The 20,711-nt window shown below is 43.2% G+C and overlaps 2 protein-coding genes across 2 annotated transcripts; one reads left to right on the forward strand and one right to left on the reverse strand.

The window, feature by feature from the left end:
- Nucleotides 1-13,348: 13,348 nt before the first annotated feature.
- On the forward strand, nucleotides 13,349-14,518 carry LOC137986035 (TNF receptor-associated factor 6-like). Its single transcript, XM_068833432.1, has one exon. The coding sequence runs from the start codon at nucleotides 13,367-13,369 to the stop codon at nucleotides 14,516-14,518; it is 1,152 nt and encodes a 383-aa protein (XP_068689533.1). The 5' UTR covers nucleotides 13,349-13,366.
- Nucleotides 14,519-14,618: 100 nt separating this feature from the next.
- LOC137986036 (cysteine/serine-rich nuclear protein 1-like) lies at nucleotides 14,619-17,400 on the reverse strand. The gene is made up of 2 exons (XM_068833433.1): nucleotides 16,534-17,400; nucleotides 14,619-14,645 (listed from the first exon to the last, which is right to left on the reverse strand). The coding sequence occupies exons 1-2, from the start codon at nucleotides 17,071-17,073 to the stop codon at nucleotides 14,619-14,621; spliced, it is 567 nt and encodes a 188-aa protein (XP_068689534.1). The 5' UTR covers nucleotides 17,074-17,400.
- Nucleotides 17,401-20,711: the final 3,311 nt, after the last annotated feature.

Genomic DNA, 20,711 nt, shown 5'->3' on the forward strand with positions numbered 1-20,711 from the left:
AAGCTTTGCGGTTTCTTCTAGATCACGTTAGCACAAGAGAAAGACCAACTGATTGGGGATTACTGGAAGAGAGCCTGGTCTGCGACACACATGGCGTGTTGTTTCGTAACGATCCGTCTTTCGGTGACAAAACGCCGGCGGGGAGAGTGAGCGACAAACAAAGGTATTCCGCGAGGCCTGATGGTAGTTTACGTTTCTATCCAGTACCAAAGGACATGGAGCTGGCTTTGGGGTCTGTTCTCGATCGTTACAATCGCATGTTTGAAGACTGTAGAGGCTCGTACGGAATTTCGTTGTTTCGAACGTGTGCATGACTGTTTTGTAATTTTCTGGAACTACACCCGTTTGCCGATGGGAACGGGAGGCTTTGTCACATTCTGTGTAGCTATGTCATGTCGTCTTACCAGCCATTTCCCGTATCCGTTTGTGAAGAGAAAAACTATGTCGCGACTCTCGTGTACGCGCAAGACACGGGCAACCTGGAACCACTCGTTGTTTGTGTGATTACTAGTATTTGCCGAGCATGGAAACTGTTTCTCTCTGACGTCGAGAAACGCGAGGATTAGTACGGTTTTTTCTTTTTTTTTTTTTAATCACTAAACAAATGTAGTTTTTTTATGCGATGTAAGGTATGTCGAAAATAAAACAGAAAAAAATATATATATATATGATGTTGGTCTGATTGCGAACCTCGCTATGGGGCCCGACCCACTGAAGCCTCATATGGATACTCAAGTATGACTAAACTGTGACGAATACGATACGTATATTTTGAAGCCGAATTATTTTTTACCCCTGATGAATAGACATATTAATTGGATCGGACACGATTAAATCATGACGAATACAACCCACATACTTTTGAAGTCAAATTATTACTCACCTCCGATAATTCAGTAGCCCACCACCGAAGAAGCAAATGTCTAAGCACTGTCGTGGTGTTCCCCTTATGTACAGAAGGAGGCGAAGGAAAAGAACCGATGCGATGGGACCCCCACAATGCCCGAGCGTTGAACAAGTTGAACCGGTTGCTCTAGTATCCACGTCTGTTTCCGATGATAACCCGGTCTTTCCACAGTCAAAGTTATAAGGACATCATTGCTGCAATGAAGTGAAGTGAATTCTTTAGACGATCAAAGAAAAAATTCGAGTGTCTCTACAAAGTATAAAAATGGTACTACATTGAAAAAATGAATAAATGAATAGATAAACAAAAATCCACCATTCGATTGATTACCTTAACGGCTTGTGATTCAGTGTAGAGAACAAAAAAATATGGGTTAAAAATTAAAATGTTGAGGAGGTATATCGGATACACGCGACCTACCAAGGACGGGGGGGGGGGGGGGGGGGAATCCGCGGACCTTTATTAACGAAAAATAAAAAACAACACGATTTCTTTATTGTCAAACTTTATTGAGATCGATACATTCATCCCGAAAGTAAACGCTTGTCTTTTTCGTTTCGTTTTTTTTTCTTCAAATGTCTTTTTCTAGAACGTCTTACGCGCTGGTCATACTTAAACAACCATCGCAAGGCCTTCTCGTCTGATTCTGTGTGTGTTTCGTCACTCTCACCAAGTTCCTGATCGAGTTCGTTGTAAACCATTACTGACTCGCGGCTTTCGGTTTTGTCCACGTACGAACTCGGGAATGGGTCATTGGTGACATGGCACAAACTCCATCGTTCTAAGTATTCGTCGCTGGAAACAGACGCGTTCAAAACAAAAAGTACATCCAGCGGTTTGTAGCTCTCGTAGACTGGACAACTTGTATCGGTAGATTTGTGATGAAATGAATGCAGCAATAAGATCGATTCGACAATGGGCAACAGTTCCTCGTCGCAAGAGATGTTCGCTTGGCATTCGCCCCGTAATTCTTTCCACATACCCTTCAGATATTCTATACACGGTCGCACGGTGTGTAAAAACTCCATCGGTCCGTGGTGTTTCTGGTCGTAGAACGAATCTCCTCTGCGTCTGCTACATTTATATACAGCCGGTGATTCACGTATTGCGTCATTTCACGATTTTATCATACAGACGAAACAGTCTAGTGTCAGTGTCAGGAAAATGCGTCTACCAGCGTAATAACGTGCCCGACGAATGACGCCATATAGGGACAATTTCAATACGTCGGTTATCTTGGGTAAATCGTTCCAATCGCCCGAGATAATAGCACGCCTTAGTGTACGTTTTCGTCGATGGTCAATTGGGCACGAATCGAGGTAAAACCAAAATACACACAAGCGACCGACGTTTAAATCTCTTCTCGGTGTTGCTATCTCGTTCCACGCATTCAACAAATCGTCGGTTGTTCGAAGGCAAATCGTGCCCCTATCTTTACATGAGCGAGCTATTTCGTCACGGTTGATCGTGGTACAAATTTGTATCGCTTTGTCGTAAAAACGAAACTTGATTACAACCAGATTCATCTCTAACGTATCTTGCGATGACATTTGAGTTGTGTTTAATGGTCCGGGCATTTAGTAGAAATGACACAATCATACGAGCACGCATTTTGTTTTTTTTTTATTTTTGGAGAAAGAGAGAGAGAGAGAGAGAGAAGGGGGGGTAGGGGTTAGGGGGTAGGGTAGACGTTTAATATGACGTAGCGAATACGACTAAGTTTTTTTGTAAATAAAATAACTGCGATGGTCTATGACGTCACTCGAACGCTATAAAAGACTCCAGGATCCGTGGTTCGGGAAATCAAACGAGAAACAAACCGAAACTAGCTCTTTTTGAAAAACACCATGTTTAATAGGGTTACCAAGAGAGGTCTTTACGATATGTCCGAAGTCAGGTCTTTGTTTCAAAAAATGCTCCGCTATCCTGGAATTTTACCAAACGGCCTGCCAGAATTTCATTATTTCGTCGACGAATATTTGCCCACTTTGAAAAACAACAGTGCTAATTTATTGCTCTATGTTACTGAAGACTGTGCCCGATGTCACCCAGAAGTATTGGAGCGAGTCGTAGCGCTCGCGATAAATGGACGAAGTGCCACAAGACAGGACTTTCACGACACCCTACTGTCCTTGGCTCGCCAACCCCTAGACCGCTCAGCTGCCTATCTGAGCGTGGCGTGTTGGAAGGCCTAACACCGCTGAAACCTCTGAGAGATGACACCCGTAGTATTTGGAAAAATATGGTGGATCTGGGAGAGAGCGAATTTGTTGCTTGTATGGAAAATCTCACGCGAGAAGCTTCGAGCGTGTCTAGCGAATATCCCATGTCATACGAGACGGTTCTTCGATTGGCCGCTGCGATTAGCCACTTAGACAATTGGCAGTCTCGTCATTCGAAGTCCACCGTTCTTTCCGAAAGAATCCCAGAGGTCGTGGCTAAAATCACATACCCTGGCGGTGCAAGTATGATGAGTGCGAAACGAATGCGGCCGCTTGTCCTGGGCGTGTCGGTAATCACCGAGTGGATGAAACGAGTGGCAACTGATTTGATTCCCGACGAAACCAAAGCGTTGATCAGACTACATTTACGAGCGGTGACGGCTTTCCCTGGTCTATCGACGATTCGCGTGCATTTGAGCGTCATGGTGATGTTATTGATCTTATCTGGTAGGGTTCCTACCGAGAAGCAATAGCCAAACTTTCAGCCCTGTGATCTGAGCGACGTGCCGGTCGAGCCTCGATTCTATCGCATGCCGGGTGTGGCCTTAGACAGGCACACGTTCAGAGGTAAACATGCAAAAAATACGCATAAGTATCTGGAGAAACATTGCGAAAAACATGGTCTGCCTCTTCCTTCCAACCCGGATTACTCGCACGGCCCTTCCTCTAGTCGAACACGACAGGGCTTTGAGGAATTCATGCGACACATTCAATCATGCGAAGAAAAAAACGGACAAGGATTCTTGCCTCTTTTTAAGGAGGGGGCTATGAAAATGTATCGCTTGCAGCCCGTCAGGAATCGAAAGCGAAAATTTATTCTGGCGAAAACTGCATCGAGCGAACAAAGCGAGACACAAACTAAACGGAGTCGTCGAACAGATTCGAAAGATGTTATGACGGTCGAGACTAACTACTTGGAATGGATCAGAGAACACGCTCCAGATGACCTGAAATACCAGGTTCAATGGGAAGTCTCGACGCTCGGTACGCCCATTGCACAGTTACCCACAGGAGGTAAGCCTCGAGTCATGATCGATTCTAAAAGTCGCCGCGTCTTTAAAGGTCCGTTCGGTGACCCGAAAACGCCTTTGCAAATCGTGGCGTTGACCAAGCTAGCTCGCGAAATATTTGGTCTGACCGAGTGCGTGTCTAATGTTCTAGCCTTTGTATGTGATGCAAAAAAGATTGGTTTGGTAAGCCCAATGATAGGCGAAAATGCCCAGCCCTCCAGTACTCTTTCCGATAACAAAGAACGGGGGTTGTGCAAATTGCACCAATATGAACCCCGGAAAATTTCCTCGCTCGTCAATGCGATGGATGTACTTAAAATCGTCACTGTGAAAAATCTCTTGCAATCCTCAGATAACAACGGTTCGAATATATTGGTGGTCGAGAGCGAGAAGAAAGTTTATGGACTGGATTTTGGTGGGCACATGACAGAGAAACAATTAACGTCTCAAGCCTCTAGATCTGTCGAAGGAGGAACCAGTTTCGAGTGGGCGTTTTCAAAGAAACCCAACAAGGCCACGCTATCTCAAATAGACGAATTAGTTCGATCGTATGCTGGGGAAATGTGTCGCTGGTTGGATTCGCTCAAAGCTGAAAACGCGAGAGCACGATACAAGAACACGCGCGAACATTTTCCTGTGACCGTAGCTCCAGATGATTATATTGAACGTTTGAATTTGTTCTTAGCATTTTTTAAACGCGTGGCCGATTCGAGTCGTAAAGTGTAAACAATGAGATGATGATTTTATAAATGTCAATAATAAAAGATATGTACCATAAACAATCGTTCGTGTTGTCTTTGAATTCCAGTAAAGTCCGCGGGGCAATTTTTCCTTTTGTACATCTAGGACTAGATCAACAGCGTGTGTCGTCTATGACATCCAATAGCCCAGATGAACTCGAACTCGGTTCCTCGGATTATAAAGAGTCAACAGCATAGGCCATTTCAGAAACGTGAGAGGACTGGGACGAATTTCTCATACTTGCTTAGATTGAAAATCTAAACTCTTCAACTGAAATGTTACCAAATGAAAAGCTATCCAGCCAAATTTGAGAGTTTTCTACGGAAAATTGGCCAAATGGGAGACTTGCAAAAGTTGCAAAATCCCATACAAACCCTTATAATTTTGTTGCCTGTCTACCCATTCCATACAAACTCTCTATTTTAGGTGATATTTGAAGATATATTATTTCACCATTTTCCTCCTCTAAATACATCTATTCTTGGTAAAGACTCTCAAACTTGGTTGATCTTTCATTTGAATGTCTTAGTTTTTTAAACAAACGGAAAACAACCAAACTCGCCCCAGTCCTCTCACGTTTCTGAAATGGCCTATTGTTTACAGAAAAGGAAACAGACACCCACAAATTTAACCCGGATCGATATTTCGTAAAATGTTGACCAACACAAATCATCGTAAAGTGATACACGGAAAATATATTTGGTCGAGCATCAAAAAAAAAAAACTTAGGCGAAAGAAAGTAAGCGGTAGCTCGGATGTGAACTCGGTTCCCTGGATTCTAGGTCGAGAGCCCTAACCACTCGGCCATAGAGCCAAACCTGACATGTAATGAGTTACATGTTAATCTTATCTATTGCTTCTCTCACCTCGAAAGCTCCAAAATAGCGAATATTTTTTTTCGGATACAAAACTTGTCATCGATGACAGTTGTATATGTCTCATTGAGATGTTCCGAACACATTAAACACAGAGAGAGAGAGAGAGAGAGAGAGAGAGAGAGAGAGAGAGAGATTACAAATGATTTTTTTTTTGGGTTTCAGTTCGTCATGGGGTTACGTGGTTCAAAATTACACTTTATCCGAAAAGCGTGGTCTTGGTCGCGAACGTCTTTGCGACTAAGCACAAAAAAAATACCTGACGGGTACAGAATGGGTCCATTTGATTGCAATGAATGTACATTTGAAGTTCTGGGCGACTGCAGAGACCCGTTCACAATGTCGAACCGTGCATAGGGGCCGATTTACACGGTACGACTTTGTCGTATGTGACAGCGGCTTACGATAGACCCACGCCAGAAAAAATATCGTAGCGTGACAGTCGCAAGTCGTGTCGTAGGTCTGTCGCGAGCTTGTCGCATCCGACAAAGTCGTACCGTGTAAATCGGCCTTAATATTGGCTATCGGATCGTAACAAATACAGACAAACTTTTCGGTGTCACAAATCATTTTATTTACAATTCATTCAAAAAATACAACCCTATCTATTATATTTCCAATAATCATTCTAGAGCTAATGTTACAAGCTTACATTCTTTTTCTACGTATACACTGTAACAATTAACATCTGATGTAAAACGATGTGGGTCGTCAACTTGTGTAAACAAACATGTGCATGCCGTGGTAAAATAATGATATTGATATTTTTTGAAATTAACTTAAATCAAATCCAAAAGTTGCTTTTTTTTCCAAGCTACAATGATACACGTTGTCGTGCAGCTAGTTGTGTAGACTGAATAAAAAAGGTCATTCTTGAAAATGTTTAGCTTCACTGCCTTTTCTTTAGACTTAATGCCTTTTCTTGTATTTTAACCTTGTAGTAGCATTTTAATAATGGGAGGTATGCTGTACGGTTTTTTTTACAACAAGACGTTAAACTCTACCCTCGATTGTAGACTTTACAAGATTTGTACGGATCGTAAAAAAACCCAAAATGTCATGGAATTTTCTTTGTATTGGAAAAAATGCCGGGGATGTCACAAGCTTCTCGAGTCGGTTTAAGACCGACAAAAAGTCGTGGAATTTTTTTTTGTTATGGAATATCATGGTCGATAGTTCTACTGAAGACTGAGAACGGTTAGTCACTCGACCAAGAGACAACCAAAGACAAAACTCACTATTTGAACCACCCACGAAGATAATCATTGATCGAAATACAACCATAGAAAACCCTGATGTTGTAAAACGGCATCGAACCGACAGAGCGCAAAAACTGGTTTTATCATTGTTTTTGTTTGTAGGCATACCTGATTTATGAAGAAACTGAAGTTGTGCAGTAATACAGCAACCTTGTGATTCTAGTGCGCATGCGGCTCTAACGTGTTTATATTTTTGAGAAAAAACTGTTATGTACCGTGACCGGAGAGGTCAAAAAAGCTAATTGTTTTTGTACAACGGAACAAGGCTTTCGTAATTACATCCGGCCTTTTATGTTGATCTCTGTAAAGAACCGGACCAAATTTGTTGCCAATTACCATTGAAATACACGATCAGAAAAGAGGATGGAAACGGATTGACTTGAAAAGACAATGTTTTCAGAAAGACACCAAAGATTAAATACGAAGAGCTCTTCGAGCCATGAAATGTTGCATGTCTTTGTCGGTGGATTTGTCGAGGACGTTGCATGCCCACAAACAAAACACACCACAAAGGTAGCAAGATCAATGAAATGATGTATAAACTGCAAAAACCACTACATGGATACGGATTCTGTGATATACGACTGTTCAAGTAGTCGTTAGGAACCAAAATTTTTTTGTGGAAAAAATAAATCGCCTAAGAAAGCTGTGGGTATTCTTCCCACCAAAGTGACTCGGGCTCAAATTGTGCAGCATTTCATTCGATTATGAAACAACAACATAAAAATGGATGAGCTTTGGTTAAGCTAAAAGATAATAAAAACAAAAGACAATCACCGACACGATTGTCATGAAATCACGCAAACAAAAAAACACCCCATGTGCTTAAGTAACGAATGTAAACAATATATTATTATGCGTTATTGTTACCTTAACTTTGTTGCCCTAACCAGAGTCGAGTTCTTGTAAGGCATATATCAAGATATTTCTCTCAAACTGAGCACAAAATGGCTTCGCCACTGTCCTTTAAGTCTGTTCCTTTATAGTATGAGTTTGTTCTTTTTATTCGAGGCTGTAACGCAACTAAATCAACCAGGGCAATGTCTCGGTGAGTTGGTTTAAGAAACGCCCCAGAAAATCTAGATCAATCGCATTTCTTTCGTCTTGTAAGTTTCTGGTCAATATCTTTACTTTTTCGTCGATTTCCATTCTGCGTTCAGTGACCTTTTTTAACCAAGTCGCAAATTCGCCGTCGGATCTTATCAATTCGATCATTTTAAGCTTCATGTCCGAAGACTTTATTACGTCTAAGGGATGAGGAAGCGGTCTGCACATGTGATCGCCCACGGGTGGATGCCAAGTCAAACATTGCTGGCCGTCTATTCGGAATTGTTTCCAACTGGTATCGTCCAATCCTTTTAACGCCCCACACATAAAGATCAAACGGGCGACTTTTTGGGAATTCTTTAAAGTTGTCCATTTTTGGGGATATGTGTCCAAGCAATACAACAACTTATTTTCTCCATCCACATCATAAACAACTTCTCCATTTGCCGTATGGCGGAGTTTGGTTTCTGGAACCACATCTTCCAGTTCTGCTATGTCCCTTAAGATCTCAGTCATGCAAACTCCACGCATAGCGCTGTCAAAAGAGGCTGCCAAAATCTTTGTTCTTCCTTTGTCCATGACTACCGTACCGTTTGTAATTTGTTCCGATTCAACCATGCCGAGTGGCCCTTCGAAATTCTCAGCTACAATTTCGTTTATGAATCGATCGGGACTTTTCTCTTCGTCTGGATAATACAGGCTTCCATTGAATAAACGGTCGACATCATCCGGCATAAAGTTCTCCTGTAGCGGTAATTCGATAGATGAAACCGCAATGCGTTCCTCATCTGTATGCATCGGGAGTGACTCGGTTTGGATCTCCATCACAGCACCCTGTTCCTTTGTATACATCGGGCGTGGCGCAGTTCCAGTCTCTATCACCGAAATTTCGTCATCATAAGGCGGTGACTGAACGCGATCGCTTGGCCAGGCTGGGTATCGTTCGTTCGAGCCAGTCGCCATGCTTTCTGTGGACTCAGAATAATTTGGTAGTGTCCGCGGTGGGGAAATTTGCATCCGTGGTGACCTCAATGGCGAGTTAAGAGGTGATGACTTTTTTTGAGATCGCGTTACAGGCGGAACTTGTTCTGCATCGCTATCACAATTACTGTCAGTGCCGCTGCATTGTTCTTCGGAAGAGTTAGCATCATCGCTGTCGCTTTCTTCGTCTTCACTGCCACTTTCATTGGCGTACTCGCTGTTTGGTTTGCGCCTTTTGACCACCATCAGGTCTTTTGAAATAGTTTTACCAGTTGTGATTGGTATTTTCTTTTGTGAAAAAGCCGGACCTATTGCAAGCGAATCGTCATCTTTGTCATCGCTGTACATCGCAAACAGTTTTCTTTTGTCTCCTACTGCTGGGGGACATTCCTCTAGTTCATTCTGGACTGAATTTTGCCTCGCTCCCATGTCCACGGGAATATCGTTTACACAAAGTTTTAAATCTTTAGCCCCTTTTTTCAGTAGTTTCTCGACCACAGCATCGCGCGTTTCAGTAAAACTGGTGCCGCATCTTGTTTTCTTAAATTTGTCTTCACAATTTTGACAAGTCCTCACAAAGGACTTAATGTTTTGTTTCTCGGTGGGTTTCGCGACCTTGCACGCCAATTTTTTTTCCTGTTCTTGTGAGTCCCTTCCGGCGTGCGATAATCAGATGCGGCTAAAGGTACAACGACGGTGGTTATGTCCATGGTTCTCGCTGTGGATAAATGTTCGTCCAACAGGTTGTCGATTCTCCGTAAAGGCACTTTCTTCAACCCCAACGGGGTGCTCATCAGTTTCAGATGATATAGCATACAAGCGATCAACGAATCTCGATCTAAATTGCCGCTGTTGCTGTGATGGACATACACATACGCCATCGAACACAACATCAATAATTTCATCAGCACCGGCGTTCCGACTAACACTCCACCACGGCCCACGGGTAATACAAATCCGCACCGTTCGTGGTCGTAACGGCATCGGTAATTGTTCAAATCGTGCGTCTTTAGAGACACCATCGTGATTATTATACTTTCGGGCGAATTAATCTTCACTCCCTCCAAACGATATCCAAAGTTTTGAGCAGTCGTTTGGTTTTTGGATATAAATTCGTCCACGGCTGTCTCAACTACATCGTTCCGTTGTATCCATTCAAAGAATGGGTACAAACACATAGCACTTGCTGGCCAGGTTTTCGTAGTGTCAAGTTTACAAGGAAGGACTTTATCTAACAACAACCTTCCTCTCTCGTTGATTTTAAATGCTTTACTGCCGTTTTTCACTTCAAGAAGAATCAACATCTTACAAGCCAGCATTGCTCTCATCAATGCCTGGTCTGTTAAAACTTGGACGTTCAAAGATTCGTGTAGCTTCAGCATGGTCTTTTCCCAAGAGGCGTAGATCTTTTCTGATTGTGATTCTTTCAGCACGACTTTACACGGTCTCGACAACCCGGATTCGCTTGCAAATTCTGGAACGTTTGCTGGCAACGTACAGTTTTTAAAAAAAGATAATTCGGACGAACTTGCGATGTTCAAATTGAACGCCGAAAGATTCACACTCGAGCCTCCCAGGGCAAGCATGAACTTCAATATTAGGTTCTTATCCAAAGCATCGGGAGTCGTCAATCTGGTAAAGATATAGTATATAAACGAAGAGGTAGAGTGATACTCGCACAGGCACTTCACCAACAATTTCACTCGCTTCGTAATACTCTCGATTCTGTGCAGAAAAAATACTCTAAATAAATCTGACATCTGGTCGGCGTCGCGACATCGCATCGCCAAACACGCACAGTTTTCCGCTACCTGCGGTGGAAAGTCTTCTTGTTTCTCCTTAGAAAGGGCCATCTCTTGACTTCTCTTGGGTTCTCTTGGGTTCTCTTGGGTTCTCTTGAGTTCTCTTGAGTTCTCTTGAGTTCTCTTGAGTTCTTCTCAGTTGTAGCTTCCTTGGTGTTGTGATTCTAGTCCAACAGCGATCCGTTTTTATAGCCAAATGAATGACCTCGGGCCTCGATTGGGCGTAGAATCACGAGTATACGTCATATGTGCAAACACAAAAACATTGATGGCTGAGTTTTGTATGTCATAGCTAAACCCGGACTACTAAAGCAAGCCATGACGGAGCCAAAATTGCCCCTCCTACGGATGTCGTGTCATAAGCCATATTGCTCTATGACACGTCACCAAGAATATTTGTGCTTCCAACGCAAAACGTAGCCTAAACAAAACACCCCCAAAAACATCTCAGAACCCAAAAAGAATACGATGGTTTAACCATGACATCAACGGCCAAGAGCCTTAGCCACTCGGTCATAAAGCCAAATACCGATACCCCACGCATTCCATTACCTATTAAATTCCATTGCCTATTACATTCCACGACTCTATGGATCACGACACCGACAGCCAAAATTGCCCCTTCTACGGATGTCGTGTCATAAGCCATGTTGCTCTATGACACGTCACCAAGAATATTTGTGCTTCCAACGCAAAACGTAGCCTAAACAAAACACCCCCAAAAACATCTCAGAACCCAAAAAGAATACGATGGTTTAACCATGACATCACGAGCAATGTTTGTTCTCAAACGCAATAGCTTTTTTTTCGCCCAAAAGACGTAGGACCCCCCCAAAAAAAAACAAAACAAAACAAAACAAAACACAAAACACGACAGATCCCAAATTGGCCGTTGTACGAATGTACCGTGTTAACGAATTTAACCCGGATCAATATTTCGTAAAATGTCGACAAACACAAACCATTGTAGAGTGATACGCGAGAAATGTATTTGGTCAAACACCGAAAAAAAAAAAAACTTAGGCGAAAGGTAAAGTGCTGGAGCTCACATGTGAACTCGGTTCTCTGGATTCACGGCCAAGAGCCTTAGCCACTCGGTCATAAAGCCAAATACCGATACCCCACGCATTCCATTGCCTATTACATTCCACGACTCTATGGATCACGACACCGACAGCCAAAATTGCCCCTTCTACGGATGTCGTGTCATAAGCCATGTTGCTCTATGACACGTCACCAAGAATATTTGTGCTTCCAACGCAAAACGTAGCCTAAACAAAACACCCCCAAAAACATCTCAGAACCCAAAAAGAATACGATGGTTTAACCATGACATCAACGGCCAAGAGCCTTAGCCACTCGGTCATAAAGCCAAATACCGATACCCCACGCATTCCATTACCTATTAAATTCCATTGCCTATCACATTCCACGACTCTATGGATCACGACACCGAGAGCCAAAATTGCCCCTTCTACGGATGTCGTGTCATAAGCCATATTGCTCTATGACACGTCACCAAGAATATTTGTGCTTCCAACGCAAAACGTAGCCTAAACAAAACACCCCCAAAAACATCTCAGAACCCAAAAAGAATACGGTGGTTTAACCATGACATCACGAGCAATGTTTGTTCTCAAACGCAATAGCTTTTTTTTCGCCCAAAAGACGTAGGACCCCCCCAAAAAAAAACAAAACAAAACAAAACAAAACACAAAACACGACAGATCCCAAATTGGCCGTTGTACGAATGTACCGTGTTAACGAATGATTATTCATAAAGGTCAACCATGGTTCGTAACATACTCTTAGCTTTTTTACAGAGGTAATTTTTAAAGTTGTGTAACGTTAACCAAAAAGACATGCGTCGAAAACCAAACATTGTCGATGTTTGTAAGATAACTAACAGAGACACGCAGAGGAAAAAATTAAAGATTCGTTGGAACTCGCCTCGAGAAAACGCTCTATTTTCCTCTTGGGACAGAGATTTTGAAAACGAAGATCGCAAAAGGAAAATAATAAATTCGTCGAAACTGGGAAACAAACTGGCCCATCAGCGTTAGGTTGGCGTATCAATAAATTTGATTAAAAAGAAGCAAATCTGTGTGTTTCATTGCACGATATTAAAACAACACTCGTTTAATGTTGATTCTTCCTAACGTTATGGATGCGATGGTCTCGAAACGAAAAACATAACCCAAGAGGGCTATCGAAGATGATCTGGTTAAATTGACATAAATAGTTTTTAAATAACATCGTTCAAATGTTGTTAAATTAAAGGAAACAGTGTCAGACGAAAATCGAAATGTGGCGATAACCGCTCTCTGCTGTATGTGGGTACGAAATACGAGTTTTGAGACTTTGCCAAAACAATGGGTCCTGTCGTCAATGATAGTATCGAAGGATATGACGAAAATTTCGATCCAGCATTAGAGCGTGATTATGAATGCTCGATCTGTTTGTTTGGTTTACGAAACGCCGTGCAAACTCCATGTGGTCACCGATTTTGCCGCAATTGTATAATGCGTTCTTTAAAAATAACTGGGTCTTTTTGCCCTAGTGATCAACAGCCCGTGAAAGAATCGCAGCTACATGTTGATAATTTTGTCAACAAAATGATGATGGATCGCCAAGTCTTCTGTCGCTACAAGACAACGACAGGCTGTACATGGAAAGGTCGCCTCGGTGAACTAGAAACTCATCTGTCGGAGTGTGAATTTGTTCTTAGAGATTGTCCGAATGATTGTGGAATGAACATAGCCAAAAGAGAGATCTCAACTCACGTCACGGAACATTGCACCGAAAGGATAACAGCTTGCAGATTTTGCGCGATAAAAGTAAAGTGGAAGTATTTGCAAGTCCACCACGACGAGGAATGTGCATACTATCCCACTAAATGTGTGAATTGCGGTCAAGGTAATATACCGAAATGTAAAGTGGACGAACATTTTGAAAATGAATGTCCTGCCATTCAAATCAAGTGTCCGTTTAATGTGGTTGGCTGTGAGTTCGCTGGCCTTAGAATAGATGTGGATGAACATGTCCGCAGTGTGATGATTGCTCACTTGTCTGACATGATCAAAGCTTTTCGAACGTCGGAACAGACCCGAAATAATGAAATGTCCGACATGAAACGGAACATATCGGACCTTTGGTGCAGTGTCCGAGCTTCGGACACTCGTCCGCACGTTTGTAAATATTTTTACACGTGGGAACTTTACGATGTGGACCGGCTTCGACGAGAAGCGATAAGGGGTTTAACTCCGGCTTTACATTCTCCTGGCTTTTATACGGCTCTTGAAAATGGTTACAAATTTTGCCTGAGGATTAATTTGAATGGAGTAGACTCGGGAAAGGGGAAACATATTGCTTTATTCGTTCACGCTATGTCAGGAAGTTTCGATGACAGACTACAATGGCCATTCAAGGGAAAGATCACCCTAACCTTTTTAGATCAATCGTCGCAGTTAAGTGCTCCCAATCACATCACCGAGACGTTCAAAGTCGGCGATGAAGATCTTCTAGCATTCCGCAGACCGACCGTCGAAAGAAACCATAAAGGCTACGGATACGTCGAATTTGCGCCAATAACAGTTTTATCTGATGTAAGATATGTCAAAGGCGATAGAATGTTGATTCGAGCCGAATTTGAACACATTAGACAGAAGATATAAAACAGAAAGAGTTCAGATAATAGATTTTTTACTGTCGTGTAATAATCGTGTACGTTTAATAAATAGGCAACGAAACATACAGATGAGTACTTTTAATTGTTTACGTAGTTCGTTTTTTTAATCTACTCTCGTGTTTACGCTCCTCTAGTCGCTGTTTTATCGACTTGAAAAAAGCATGACATTCCTCTGTCGCACAGTGAAAATGATTTCCTACTGCATGTTGTCCGCAATTCCGTTTTGGCTGGTGACCCGCTTTTAGCATATCGACATATTTAGGGCACCCGTGTTCTCCTATGTCTATAGAAGGAATGTTCAAACGTCGCAACAAGTCTTTCTCTATGTGACCGCCCTTGTAAGCCATTAGATTTTTCCGTTGTGTCTTTGAATTTTGCCATAAAGCGAGTATTACTGTGTCAAGCTCGTCTCCGTCGAGGGCTCGTTCCACTGGGTTGTTCTCGAAAGGGAGCCCGGTGACCTTTCTAATCACAAACGAAGCAGTTCGTTTGTCCTTATCGGATAACTCGTCAAACTTACAGGGCATTTTAAATTTCACGTTTCCAGAAACCCCTCTGTGGTCGACCCAGCCAAGTTCCCGAGGCTTGTGTTTCCCATAGACAAAAAAAGATTCGAGATCCAATACGACGGCAACTTTGTCCAACGGTGCCGCCCTTTCTCCTTGTGACATGACTGCACAATTTTCGTGAACCGGTAATCCCGTTAAATTTGAGACTGGTAAGCCCCATTCTGTTTTTAGGCAGATAGAACACCGGTCTTGAACAGACATGGTTCCCTGTAAGAGGCTATGGTCGCTTTTAATATTATACATCGTACACGAGAGTCTACTATCATTTATAGGTGATTTAGTTGTAAAGCCGCGACCCAAATCTGTAGTTTTTACTCCGACGCATTTTTTTTCGCTTTGGTCAGAATACGAGTCATCGGCTATACTGGATCGTGACTTAATAAATGACATTTTGGGGATGTTTTTACCTAGGCACATTTTTTAGCACACCTAAGTCTGCGTGGGTTCGCTTATCTGTGACTGTTGGTGATCGGGTTTTGCCCTGGATCGTGACTTAACGAACGACATTTTTGGGATGTTTTAACTCAACAAATTCTTTAGCACATCTAAGTCTGCGTGGGTTTGCTTATCTGCGACTGTCGGTGACCGGTTTACTTGAATCACACTGATCGACAAAAAAATTGCATGTTAGCTTTAAAGGTACTGGTTACTCGTTTATCACACGGACAATCAAAGATTCGTGGGTCGTTACATTTTTTCATTATTCTTTTGAACTTCAAAGGATATAATTCCCCGGTGTTGAAGTGGTCGATGTTACATTGGATAAAATTCTTGTGGCCCCTCACATTTTTTCGCTACAAAAATACCTTTACAAGGGTGATGATTTATAATGGAGCTTAAGTCGCGTTGTTTTTTTTTCATTGTTGCCGTTGCGTCCATTCCCTCGACACGAACATGCAAATTCCTTTATCACACGGACAATCAAATATTTACGGGGTCGTTATATTCTTTTGAACTTCAAAGGACACGGTTCTCCAGTGTTGAAATGAGCAATATTACATCGCGTTCTCGCGGTCTTACATATTTCCACACACTTTCACAAATGTCTCAGAGTAATGTTTTTTTATGGAGCTTAGATCATATTCTTTTCGTCCATTGTCATTGTGACAACCAAAATGAGCAATATTACATCACGTTCTCGCGGTCTTGCATATTTCCACACACACTTTCACAAATGTCTCAGAGTAATGTTTTTTTATGGAGCTTAGATCATATTCTTTTCGTGCATTGTCATTGTGACAACCAAAATGAGCAATATTACATCGCGTTCTCGCGATCTTGCTTATTTCCACACACTTTCACAAATGTCTCAGAGTAATGTTTTTTTATGGAGCTTAGATCATATTCTTTTCGTGCATTGTCATTGTGACAACCAAAATGAGCAATATTACATCGCGTTCTCGCGATCTTGCATATTTCCACACACTTTCACAAATGTCTCAGAGTAATGTTTTTTTATGGCGCTTACATCATATTCTTTTCGTCCATTGTCATTGTGACAGTCATTGGTTTGACAAGAACATGGAAATCGGTCAAAGTCGACTTGACAATCGATTCCACTCAAACTGCACTCGCACGTTTCTGGCGAGCAAATGTCGCCACAATCACAGCCGCACGTTACGCGACTTTGTCTGATTTCATTGCAATCGCGTTCCTCTCGTTTTACGATTCGCCGAACCCCGGCTGCTTTTAAAATACTTTCTCTCGCACTTTGCGAAATCAGCGCCAACGGCTTCCGATTGCTTTTTGACCCATTCGCCTTCCCCGGGTCAAGTTGTACCGTCTCGATGCAAGTGTGTTTTCTCGCCATTCCTAGCGTTGATCCTCCCGTCAAAGGAACTGCAACGAAACCTTGTTTTCGAGGGAAATGATAAATGGTAGCCTCTCCGAAACTCACTCTTTTGATTTTCACTCGCTCACAATCGTCCCCACGAGAAGAGTCATTATCGATGCCACGCTTTCGTTTTCCCATTTTTTTTAATCACCACGATGTGATAAAGTATCAGACAGACAAGATGATCTATCCATCGGGTTGCGTGTGTTGAGTCTTTGTGTGGACTCACGCGTAATTGAATTTTTGAACTACTTCAAAACATCGATTCACGTAGCTGCGATCGTGTGTGTTTTCTAACCACGTCTAAGTAAAGGCGAAACGACCGGTGACTCTTTTGTTAAATTTACAGGCACGACACGTAATTTTGTTCTATGTACGTCAGTTAGCCAACTAAAATCTATACGATCCATCAGGAGGAAATCGAGACGAGTGACCGAAGATGACCTTCGTTCACCCGTAAAACACATTTTCACAGCGAGTGAACTTGAACTGCCGTTGATCTGTAGGTGGGAAAAAAAAAATAGAGGTCAATATTGGTTTATAATATGCAAATTCGTATACACTGTCAATTACACGTCAATACATTGACCGACAGGTCATGCAATCTTTGTGTATAACACAACAAATGTCAAACGATAAATATGATTGCGTCATTCCCGACTGAACCACAGGGGTGGGGATGCTAAGTAAATTGGGACACGCATCCCGGTGTCGATCGAACGTTAAAAACGGATCCAAAATAACACTTTCCTATAGGAGTCACACAATCTATACCTAGATCGGAAATGTTCGGTTGCGTTATTCGCATGAAATCGTGGGGGTAGGGGTAATCAGCGTGGCGTGATGTTGATGGACTTGTGTGACATTCGTACACCGGGTAGGGGTGAGTTTTTTTAATATGGACTTTAAAACGCGGGCGTTCGTTAGCGCTTCGCGGGCACAGTCTATATTCGAGTGCGGGCAGATCCTTAATTTTGTCAAAACCGGGCCTCGAACGCGGGCGGTTGTATGAGGATTTTGTGGGCGGTTGTTAGCATCAAGATGTTTATTATTATTATTATTATTATTATTATTATTATTATTATTATTATTATTATTATTAACAGTTAAGCCGTCAGAACCGGGCATTATGTTCCTATTAGAGAGGCAAAGGGCCTCGGACGCCTCGTTCAAAGAAAGAAGACCCTCGTATGATTCGCGCTCAGCATCCGATAACCGGCGGGTAACGTGCCCAAACAAATGGGATTAGGCTACAGGGTCAATTGGTTCTTCAGAAAATAGGGACGAATAAAAACGCTCGTGAGCTTGAATCATGTCAGGAAGGGAAAAAACCTCTTGCCCCTCAGAACCAAAGACAGAGGAGACGGAGCCTTTCTCGTGTCTCTCATTTTCAAGACCGAGAAAGAAACCAGAGGGAGACTCCCCCTCCTCTGCCCACTTAAACCTGCTGCGAATCTCAGAACCCTCGAGCTCGGAATCGAAAAGCGACCGCAGAGCAGCCTCTGAAGTCAGAATTTCAGGACTAGCAGAAACATCGCCCGAAGCCAAACGATTCTTCAGGACAATCAAGCCATTGGTTAGAAAAACTTTCTGGGACGAGAGTAAACTATGTTTACGACGTGAAAGGCGATCGCAGTGAGCTTAATGTCAGACTTTAAAGACTCCCAAACATCGCGCTGAGATGCAATAAAATACCGAAAGGCCAGAAACTGCTCAATTAAATCCGAAATCTCTAAACAAAAGGATTCGTGATCGAGGAGAGAATTGTTAAACTTCCAAACTCCCGGGCCTCGCAGGGAAAGAGCCGCAATATCATAGTCTAAAATAACAAAGTCATGATCTGAGAAAACGCATGGGAGAATATTGCACCTAGTGCCTTGATTACACAGAAACCGCAGGACCAAAAAGGTATCCAGTCTGCTGGCAATCGAAAGGTCTGGGCTGAACCAGGTGAACTGCCTGTCTCGGGGATGCAAAAGACGCCAAGCGTCACGGAGGTTACAGCGAGATTTTAGGTCCGAAAAGCCGGAGTCGAGAGAAACCGACCTACAAAATTTGTCAAGCGCCGAGTCTAAACAATTCATATCCCCACCAATCAGGAGCCGGAAGTTTGGAAGAAAAAATGACGGGACCGACTGAAAGAAAATCTTTCTCTCAGCCGGAATCGTCGGCAAATAAAGGTTAACTAGATTACGATAGAAATCGTCAAACTTAACAAGTAAGCTGAGAATGCGCCCACTTTGATCCTTCTGGCAAACAGAAACATTATTACGAAAAACATCACAACATAAGATAGCTACCCCCCCCCCCCCGCCCCCCTCCCTCTCCTTCCGACAGTCCTTCCGACACCTTCTGGGCCCCGGCCACGAAGAGGAGAAGGAGCGCAGAACAGCGTCATTCGAAATCATGGTTTCTTGAATGAAACAAAAGTCTAGGCGTGAAGCACGAAAGAAATCAGAGCCCAGCGAAAACTTACGTTGACTTAAACCCCTAACATTAATCATAGCGCACTTTAAGAAGGCTAAACTAAGTGGGGGCATCCTCACTTACTACAGACAGACGAGACGACTTGCCCAAAGCAGCGCGTCGGGACGAGCCATGTTGAAATCTCTTCCTTCGGCGAGAGGGCCGCTCAGACACAGGAGACATATTATCAGGCACAGCGTCGGAATCCATCAGTTCAGATGTGGCAATACTCTCAGGGTTAGACTCGTTACTCTCAACACTCGTATCGGTCAGGGAAGAAACAGGAGATTCCTGCACTCCGGGAACTTGAACATCAGGGGCATCCTTGATGAGGCCTTGGGAAGTTAAAAGGTCAGGCGCAGGCTCAGAAGAAAGGGCCGAGGCCAAGGGCTGGTCAATTCAGCTTCCAGGGAATCGTCCTCAGACCCTGCCGAATCCTCTGCATTCTCCACTGGGGGGCTATCAAGATCCACGTCACCTGAATCAGCATTCTCAGCATCTAGAGTAGAGGGGGAACATCCACGGGAAGGGGGTCAGCAGCAGGCTGTCTCGGGGGCTCAGCATCAACGGCATCACATGCGAAAGCGGGCAGCGATACCAAGAGTGACGGCAGTCAATGGCCATGTGGCCAGGTTCCTTACAAATACAGCATCGAACCCCAGCAGGGCAATCACGGGCATGATGGCCAATCATTTCACAGTTAAAGCAGAGCATCTGACTACACTCTTGGGCCAAATGACCTGGCTCGTTGCATCTTCTACAGGTCTTCACCTGGCCTTCGTACTGGACACGAAGAAGGTACTTACCAAAACGAAGGTATGACGGGATGGGGTAATCGATACACATGCGAAGAGTACGGATACCATTCTAGAAAGCCCTGGACGGAGGAGCGACGCTGGGAGTAAACAGTGCCATACTTCGACAGACGGAAGGTAAAGGCCGAGTCAGGTAACTCAATGGGAGCGTCGTACACAACAAGATAAGACAAGGCTCTGCCTGCAAGATGAGCTGCATGAAGCTGGTTTCCAACAAAGAAAGACGACTGCTGCGGAAATTTGTTTCGGATCTCCTCTTTCGTGAAGGCGAGGACCACTGACCCATTCTGGGATCTCTGAAGACAACGGACTGACGTTGGAGGAAAGGCATCTCTCACCAAGCTATCAAAGATTTGCTTAGTCGTAACTGAACCGCCAGGGAGTGTGAAGTATGCAGAAGCAGGACGATCAGGCATGACATTCAAAACATCAAAATGCTCTCTTTCAAAAGACACATAAGACCTGCGACGTGGAGCTGTCACTCTATCAGCATAA

The sequence above is a fragment of the Montipora foliosa genome, unplaced genomic scaffold, assembly GCF_036669935.1.
Source record: "Montipora foliosa isolate CH-2021 unplaced genomic scaffold, ASM3666993v2 scaffold_131, whole genome shotgun sequence".
Lineage (NCBI taxonomy): Eukaryota > Metazoa > Cnidaria > Anthozoa > Scleractinia > Acroporidae > Montipora > Montipora foliosa.